Source organism: Cyprinodon variegatus, unplaced genomic scaffold (genome assembly GCF_000732505.1).
Source record: "Cyprinodon variegatus isolate N-32 unplaced genomic scaffold, C_variegatus-1.0 Scaffold1010, whole genome shotgun sequence".
Classification (NCBI taxonomy): Eukaryota; Metazoa; Chordata; class Actinopteri; order Cyprinodontiformes; family Cyprinodontidae; genus Cyprinodon; species Cyprinodon variegatus.
The window spans coordinates 108,824-118,573 of NW_015151463.1; the positions used below are offsets into that span (position 1 = coordinate 108,824).

The 9,750-nt window shown below is 38.7% G+C and overlaps 1 protein-coding gene across 1 annotated transcript in view; it reads right to left on the reverse strand.

The window, feature by feature from the left end:
* Positions 1-9,750, reverse strand: part of LOC107100782 (neuroligin-1-like) — a 147,819-nt gene that overhangs the window by 13,406 nt on the left and 124,663 nt on the right. Inside the window, exon 4 of the mRNA XM_015399419.1 lies at positions 7,565-7,624. Coding sequence (XP_015254905.1) covers positions 7,565-7,624 — 60 coding nt within the window. The remainder of the gene's footprint in view (positions 1-7,564; positions 7,625-9,750) is intronic.

Consider the following 9,750-nt stretch of genomic DNA (forward strand, 5'->3'; position numbering starts at 1 on the left):
GCTCTGAATGCTCTGGATGCTCTGAATGCTCTGAATGCTCTGGATGCTCTGGATGCTCTGAATGCTCTGAATGCTCTGAATGCTCTGGATGCTCTGAATGCTCTGAATGCTCTGGATGCTGGACGTCTCCCAGTGACCTGCATGTTAACCGGTAGGTCTGACGCCTTTGGTGGAGCGCACCATTACAGTCTAACAGATGAACCATGGAAGCGGTGATGAAGACTTTGGCCTGTGCTATTTTTAGACATCTTTACATGCTTTAAATAATAGATGATCTTAGATTACAATCATAATGCTGTAATCTGCATGCAATGACACCAAGGCCATAAAAACTTTTAGATCTACAGCAGGAAGATCCTCAGCATGGTTAAAGCTGTTCTGAGTGAAAGAAGGGAATTATAGATATATGAAAATAGACATGAATAAATGACTCATTGTTGCTGTGGTTGATAGCAGGATGGTGGTGCATAAGGCATGAAGATTGGAGATTAATCATCAGAGTCCGCAGACATAGAAAATTAGTTAAGGAAAAAATCAATTATTTGTGTGATTTTTGAATCATGAAAGTTTTTCTATAATCAGAGCAGAAAATCTCAGGTTTCTTCCTCTGTTTGGAAATAAAAGCCTGTCCACCTTAGTGTTGCTAAAAGACAGACGGTTTTTGCAACATGCAGTGAGATTTTTTGGCAAAATCTGTGAAGTTTTGGCTCCTAATTATGAGCATCAAGCTCCATTTTTAAAAATAACTGGTTTGCATCCTAAATCTATTTCTTCCTTTCTGTTTTCATTATCACCTAAATCAACTCTTCTTGCACAGTTAGTGGCTGTTAAACACGGACTCTATCTGCATTATCAGCAGCCGACCGAGAAGTCATGGCGAAGGTATCATCTAAGTTTAGCTAACATCACGATGCAGATCTCAGCTGCTTTTATTTTTCACATAAGTCCTTTTAATGTGGTCCTGATGGGACTGCAGAGTCGATTGCACCCAAATGACTTGAACACTTAAGACTTTTATTTTGAAGGAAACATTAGGAACGGGGATGACTCAAGTTAAGATTATGTTTTCCTTTTTAATGAAAGGGAATTTTTCATTTTCTAACCAGCATCTGTTTTGAACATAAGCTACATGTGAAGTCGTTGTAAAAAGCTGCAAACACAGCTGACACAAAGCATGAAGAAGGTGATTAATATAAAAAGCTTTTATTTTAAGAGTTTGGTTAGAAATTTACCAAAACGCAACATATCCTAATTGTTTATTCCTTATAAATTTGTTCTAGGTGTAATTTCTGGTATTAATCAAGTTTAGCAGAACAGTTTTAGCGAGTGGAAGAAATATGAAGTTAAAGCAAAACTGCATTGATGGATTTACCTGCATGTACCTGGATTTAGAAACTGGGAGAAGCTCCAGTGTCAACAGAACACACTGTGCCCACAAACTGTAAGACGTTCACTTTAAATGTATTTATTTTTCTTCCCTATATGCTTCCTGGCATGTTTTGATTGGCTGCCTCTGCAGGTCTGAGAGCCAAAACGATCCTCAGAAGCTCCTCGTTCTCATAACTTTTCAATTAGCAGGTGGAAAGTTTCATGGTTGTTCATAAAATCACTTAATGATGTTGATTTTTATTTCAAAGCTAGAATATGTTGATATTCTTCTCCTTCTATTTTCTGTTTATCCTCCAACCAGGATAGTTTGGGATGTAAAGGGAAATGAGACGTAATCTCCGAGTGCTTCAGCTATTCAGACTTTCCTGAAATAAGTATGGGAGCCGTCTGAGGAATAGTAGCATAACATCATGAAGCAGATTTTTTTTTTCCTCAGGTATGAGGATATGATCAAAGACCTTCAGGAGCTTTAGATTTCTCAAAGCAAACCCGGAGAGATGCCCGCAGGCTGCAGCAACAGCTTTAGTATCCTCTTCATCTGCTCATGTAGAAGACTTATCAAACCAACAAGACTAACAAGATTTTTTTTCTCTTTTTGATATTCCTATCGTCTGGCTGCATTCGCTTCCCAATAATAATAAAGAGAGGAATCCACAGCATCACATCTTATTTCCTCAGTTAACAGAACCTGGAATGTTTCAGGATTAATGCCAGATTAAAAGTTCTGATTCCAGGAGGAAATAAAAAAATATGATGTGCATTTCAACTCAAACTATCTGTTTGTTTGCTGATCAAAGTCTGAAAATGTTCTTCTGTATTTAATTCCACTTTCTGCTCACCTTTAGCCCTGAGGGGGGAGACAGGAAGGCTTTCTGTCTTTAAACATGAAACGACTGCTTTGCTGCACAACCAAGACCTCCTGCTGCAACCTGGAGCTGCAGACGTTGGACTCAGTTAGTGGTTCTAGATCTCATTAAATATTCACAGGTTTGTGATACATAAAAGTTTGTAGACTTTATGCATTTTTTAATCTGTTAGCCAACAGAGAGTTTAGTGGGCTTTCCATAAACCGCTTCTTGCAGCCTAATAAGCATTCGATGTCGGACAGAACCTGCAGCGCCTGCAAAGGTCTTTAGACCTTTCAAAGACCATCCAGCATTAGAGGGTAAAATCTGGAATAAAAATGTATTATTTGTCAAGATGGAAATGAATCTGGTCGGTCTTGATGGATTCCAGCTGTGCAGGAATGACAAAGAGGTTCTACTAGAGATATTTCTACAACATTTTAAAACATTCAGTAAAAGATGGAAAGCAAGTTTACAAAAACTGTTCCAGACTAGATTCCCTTTGTTAAGGAAACAGGTTGACTTTCCCTCCATCCTACAGGAAACCAACCAACCTGTAGTTTCTCTACTCTGGTCCTGGAGCTCTGGGGTCCTGAGCATTTAAACTTTTAACTTTTAACGAGTCAAACAAACAGGAAAACTCAATGTTTGGAAGCAGAATTATATCTAAAGGCTGCAGAGCAAAGACCTCAGTTTCATTAAATGTTATAGTTTAAGAGTTTTTAGCGAGTTCGTTTTGTCATTTGGAGTTTTGATTCCAGCCAACGCTCCTAAACTTTAAGATCAGTCGGTTTAATATTTTTATTAAATTGCCTTCTGTTTGCTTTTTCTTGTTACCGTTAATCCTTTATGTGTTTTTGATGCTCTACCTGCAGACTGGTTACAATCCTTAAAACATTTACAGAACAACTTTTCTTCTACTTTGTTTAAAACTATAGAGGAGGATCTTTTATTTCCAGGTGGATCATCTCAATCATTGGTCCTCCTAACTGTCAATCATTCTGGTGATGTGTTTACGTAAGGCCGTCCTACCCGCTCGCCCCGTTAGCGATCTTTTTCTGCCCACTTCCAGGCGTATATCTGTGGTGAGCTACGATTTCAGACAGTCATTGAAGCTCACCTTTCTTATCGCGGTTCTTTGAAAATGGCCGAGGGTCGGAAGAGAAATAGCGTCTACGAAGTGGACGAAAAGAAGAGGCAGATATATCCCAGAATGCATTGCATGGAGAGCTGTCCTTGCAAAGCATTATGGGATTTGCTGTCCCAGCGGCCCCCTGTCGCCATAGGCTGTCGCTACCCAACAGCGGCGACTAAAAACAAAGATGGCGCAGGCACCGCGCGTTGGAGGAGGAGTTACGTGACCAACGGAGCAAAAAGCAGTGATCATCTATCCAATTGTGCACGAGAAGAAATGGGCTCGTGCACGAGGAGAAATGGGCTCGTGCACGAGGAGAAATGGGCTCGTGCACGCTCTCACACACGTTTAATCTGCATTGCCTCTCAGGAGCGGGTACAGGGTTGTGCATGTGCATTTTTTTTAACTGGAGAGGGCGGGTCCTGTCAATAAAATCGCTAAAATCCTCCACTATGCCTTTAACTCATGGTTTTCATCAAAAGGGTTTTTTTGGTATCTTAAAATTTTACGAGCAGTTCTTTTTCAGCTACCTTAATATAATTAACTATGTGTTTGTTAGAATGATCATTGTGGATTTATAAAGTAGGGCTCCATTCTGCTTCACAAAGAACTAATTTTGGATTAAAGTCACTTGAAAATGATCGAGCAAAAGTTTAGTCTAAGCAAGATTCTCCAAACTGATTTAATCTTTTCAGAGATTTTAAAGGCTATGCAGGAGAAAAACCAGAGAATCCAAGTGAATCCATGTTTAACAGCTATGATTACCAATCTAAGAGGTCTTTATGTAAAACAGTTGAAAAACAAACTAATAAGACGTATTGGAAGACCAGGGAATGTTTAATGTCTCTGGTAGAGAAGGTGGCAAACTGTGAGCTTCTGCTGCTTTTATATCATTTCAGAAGGAGAATTTGAATAAAACAAAATGTTTTCAATTAGCCGAATTGTTACGTTTGCAGGCCAGAGCCTGAGGACGTCTACTTGGACGTTAATCCCAATTATTTGCCTTTTAAAGATCGCTCCCCACCTTAAAAAGATTGATATCTTTGTTTTTTATTTTACATGCGTGGTATGATTGGGTTTCTGAGCTTCTAAGTCCTTTCATGCGCAGCAGCACCCATCGTCCTGACTTCTGCAGCCTTATATAGGCTACATATCTCCAGCTTTAGGCTAATCCTCAGCTTTCAGGGACTTTCTCAGATATATCTCCATTCCCAACAGAAAAAGGATTTCAAACATCCACATGCATTGGACTGAAGCGGTGTTAAGGTCAGGGGATGTTCCCTCATGTGCTACCAGGGGCCAAAGGTCAAGACTGGGAGATAAAAAGGGGTGAAGTTCTCAGAGGTGACCCGACTGTTTCTCAGCCACATTTTACTTTCCATTAAAAGGTTCAATCGTCCTCCAGGAACCTTTTATCAAGATAATATTTGAAGCTTGTTGGATTTTGCTGCTAAAATGTGTGTGGGTCTGTCTAACCTCATTAGCGTGGGCGTTTAAAAGGGTTCAGCTCCCAGCAGAACAGCATGGTGGCTCAGATCAAAGGGATCAGGTCTTATTTGGATCTAATGTCTGTTTAGAGGCTTTTCTTCTGTCATCAGATCTACAGTGAAGCCGTTCTAAGAACCTCGACTCTTCCTCATGATTTTACAACCAGTTTACCATCTACAACAATCACGCAAATAAAGGGTTCTGATATTACAGCTAATTTAATAAGGAAAGCTGCTAAAATCTTGGTTATATTTAAGGTCTTTCTATTTCATAAAGTCTCTTTAAAGCAGCAGCAGCTTGTGAGAAAAGTAAAAGTCTTTAAAGATCACATTTGGAAGCATTTGCTGAGCAGACATTTAAAATAATAAATAAAATGCCTTTATTGTCCCACAACGGGGAATTTCACCACAGCTGTGACTTTAAACATTAAACTAGTTTAAATGAATCAGATCCTGGATGCAGAAACTCACTAATGTGTGGATTACTGCCGGTGCTCCACATATAAATAGCTCTGCACATATTCTGATGCTGCGTCAGCTTTTTCTCCTTTTCTGATTGCTTTTAGGTTGGAAATTGCAGGTGAAATGGAAACCTTTAGTGAGCCTTAAACTGCAACAGCAGATGGAGAAGAACAAATAGTAATGGAAGAAAAAAAGATTTTATTTATATTTTTACAGGATCTGCAGTTTGCTTAACCTCCAATAAATACGGCAGCAAGAAATTTGGATCCTTTATTCTTTCCTTTGTTCTTCATCACAGAACAAAGAAAATACCTGCAGAGAATTTCTAGTATATTTTAGTAGCTTTATAGAAATAATTGGATTTAATGTGTTTTAACCATCTTAGACTCGTTACTTAGTGAAATTTGATCAAATAATAATTTTTTTTCCTTTATTTATATTTATTTTAATGCCTGGTTCACAGAGCAACGTTTTAAAACTGTCGGTTGGATCTTGCAGTGTGTGGTTTACAGACAGACGGCAAACAGCGTAATTAAACAGCTGATAAAGAAGAGTAACGGCAATACTTTACGGACTAAGTTTAACAGAAATGATTGTTACACATGAGAAAAGGCGTCGGGTAAAGGAGCGGGGAGAGGAGCCTTAACTGCTGAGATGTTTCCTAAATGTGACCTTTAGCAGCTGCGTCCTTCTCTGCATGCAGGGAACCCGTTTGCAGGAAACCGGGAGAATTCAGCAGGATGGATGTCCCTGATTTAAGGTCGGAGGGATTCCTGCTTCCATCAGAGCAGATCAGAACTGCTTCGTTCATCACAGGCACAGAAACTGGTTTCTCTGCTCTGACTGTGGATCTAGACACAATATCTGGGCAGAACTTTTCCATGATAACATTAAGGTGGGTGAGTTTAAGCTGGGAAAGTAGAAAGCTGACCAACAGATTGCTTAACCTTAAGGCCTGATTTGTGCGACAAGTTTGTGCGACAACTTTGTGCAACAACGGAGGGACAAGAGGGCCAAAAAGAGCGGGGATCCAGGTGGAAAAAGGGTCCCAGCGTTCTCACCTCGCTCTGCTAGCTGCTCCATCTTCAGCAGTCGTTTTCCACAATGGCGGTCAGACAAACAAAACCAGGCGGTAAGGAACCAAACAGGAAATACGCATAGAGTAGAGCGGATGGAGATCTGACCAATCAGAGGCCTCCTGTCTGCGGTTACCTACAATTTCAGAGAGGTGCAGCAGAGTGTCTGCAGAAGGGGGCGGGGCATATCTGCGTTAACTGCGACACACGCAGACGACCTGCTTTCTGAGCATAAACCAGCACCAACCCCCCACCCCCCCCCTCAGAGCTCGCTGTGAGCTCCTGTCTGCTCCGCTCTCTGTGGCCCCTCCCCCACCTGCTGTCATTTCCAGTGATGTGGGTTCTAATCACATCGCTGAGCTTCTTTGGGAGAATGAAGATAAATAAAGAAGAAGGAATAAAAATGTTTTATTGGACTATATAGCTGACTTTAACCCCTTAAACCCTGAATTTGTTTGCATCAGAGAAAAACTATTTTTAAAATATGACTTAGAGGGTTAAAACGCCACACAGCAGATTATCACAATAATACGAGCGTTTGGGAAGCATTGGGTCAAAAATGGGAATAAATGTCTTGCTGTGTGAACCAGGAATTAACAACTTTCATTTTTTTTTCCCAGTTTAAGCATTTTAGCGTTTTGTTTTTTTTCTATAAACGGAGCAACATACTGTAATCTACCAGTAATTAAAACTGTACAGAATAACGTTGCATTTGATGCCTAAAACTCAACAAGTCTTAAGTTTTAAAGTACTAAAGCCAGTTCCCTAAACACGACATTTAGGCAAAATAAAAAACATGCAAAAATGTGGCAGGAGGTCTAGCTGAGGGGTTAATAGCTAAACTATCTGCTGGTGGGATGCAACATAGAAAAAGAAAGAAAACGTAAAGGAAACAGCAAATCCAAGCAGAGAATTTGGTTTACAGTGTTAATATCAAAGAATGGGGGGGAGGGGGGGGACACATGTGTACTTTAAGACATCAAGCTGAAAAGGACAAAACACATTCAGCCCAAAAAGAGTTTACAAGTAAAGAGCAAAAAGAAAATGTCCATTACTTTCAAAAAAAGGACAAGAAATGTAAGAAAATCAAAGAAGATAAAAATTGGAGGAGAAAAGGGAAATCTGGTTCCCTGATCATGCAAACCAGGTTGGCACTGGGGGGAAAAATACCTTCATCGTCCGTGCGGTCACTATCACTTAAATCATCAGTGTGTTTCTTTGTAAGGGGACCTATAGGACCAAGAAGGAGAAAACGGAGGAAAACAAGGTCATCAAGAACACACACAGCCTTTAAAAGATGCTCTCAAAAGAAAAGAAAAGTGAATTTAGACTTTATTCTGCTTCTTTTTAAGAAAAACTGTCACTCCGACTGCAGAGATGTCACCTCATTGTCAGCTTCATACTTTTAAGAGTTCGGTGCAGAAAAGTTTTCTTTCAGACAGTTACAGAGCAAAAAAAGAGGGAATAAAAAAGATGTAAAAAAAAAAACAGTTTTCTGGTAAAAAAAAGAAGAATAAATTTGTGAAGAACTTTGGATCAAAAAGGTTTTAAAACTGTGCCTATATTAGCAAATATATATCATACATTTCTGAGATATTATCATCAAAACTAAAAGGAGAGCTGCAAAAACACAAAAAAACCAACAGATTGTAAAAGAAGCAGCATCTTTAAGAGCGAAACAGAAGCGCATGAGCAGCTCCACCCGTCAGCCTCAACAATTAGTCCAAAATCATCCGTTAGTGGATTACTCTTCACTTTCAGATTCATCTTTAAACTTTATCATAAACTACTTAAAAAGCTTTACTTTACTTCATAGTTTGAACAAAAATTCTAATAATTAATGAAGTTTGTTAGACTTTGGAGAAATTAACTGAAAGAAAAGAGAAAACCTAAAATAAAATATTTATAGTGATGCATTAAAGTTAATTATTGATTGTTAAGTTATTTATTTGGATTTGTTGGATCTGCTTCATAAATCTAGAATCTTTTTTAACCAAAGTAGCAGATCAATAATAAAGATCTTCACATACGATAAATGACTCTTTAAAGTCGAGGCATTTGATTAATCTTTGTCTTATTTGTCCTTTAAAATCTGGACATAATTTGGACGTCGAACCAATAAAGCTTTTTAAAAAGCTTTGCAGATGCGTAAATGAAGGTGCATCGCTTTCATTCTGGTAGGTGTAATATTTTATTCACTATGATATTTATAATTGTGCTCTTTGCACCGTCGGCCGCCTAGCAAAGGTTGATAACAGTTCATCAAAGGTTCAGATGTTCTGCTGAAATTCAGGACTTTTCTTCTCCTCTCAAACTCGGCAGCTTCTATAGATGCAGGTATTTATGGATCCTATTAACTATCTTATGTTGATCATTTTTATACAAAACCCACCAGCGCTATTTATCTTTTCAATAACGCTTAAAAAAATTGAACCAAAAATATAGTTAGTGTGTTTAAGAGAAAGTTTGAAAGTCTGAGGGGATAAAAGGGAAAAGAAGAGCAGGGAAATTCTTAATAGTCTGTATGAAAAAGTGACTTTTGGGGAAGTTTTTAAAATAAAATATAAATTTGAACAGGAGAAAATAATAAAGTAATAAATATTTGGTTATACTCCTTAAAACATGGAATATACGTACATATATGGAATTGCACGGTAGTGGCTCCCAGTGGCGCCTGATCAATCAGCTGCTATTGATTCGTAACATGATGGTCGTCAGATTGATTCTCTTTCTCACCATAAGTGATTTATTTACAGCAGTTTTAGCCAAAGTAGCTTCTGGTCGGAAAGTTTAGTTTCTCTTATTTCATATATTAATTTATCCTTTTTACTCACTATAAGTTTTCAGTCAGTCTGTTTCACCTGAAAGGCCAAACAATTCCCTGCAGGATGGTGTTTGTAGAGCAGACAGAGCTTCTTCCATAACAAACTAGATTCTTTCTCAGGATTATTCATAACATGTTACTGATTAACCAAAGTGTCTGTAATCAGTTTTGACTCTGACTGTTTTCCATTATTGTTAGTAATGAGGAACGAACGCTGCCCAGATCAGAACAGGGCTGATTACGGTGCATTAATGGTCGTATGATGAACTGTTCTCTCTGTGCAAAGATATAAAATAAAGCGCCGACTGAGTGAAATCCATCGATCTCCATTTATTTAACTGGAGCAAATGGTTGAAAAGTTTTTCCCAGTACAAGCTATAAACAGGTTCCTCTCCATGTCCACTAAACTGACCAAACATGTTATTCCTCATCTTTCACAGATAATCTGGTCCTTCATGGGGTCTTCTGTTAAACATGCAGCTCATCAGTGGGACGATATATTTAGCATTTTAGTCGGTTAAATAACCTGCTG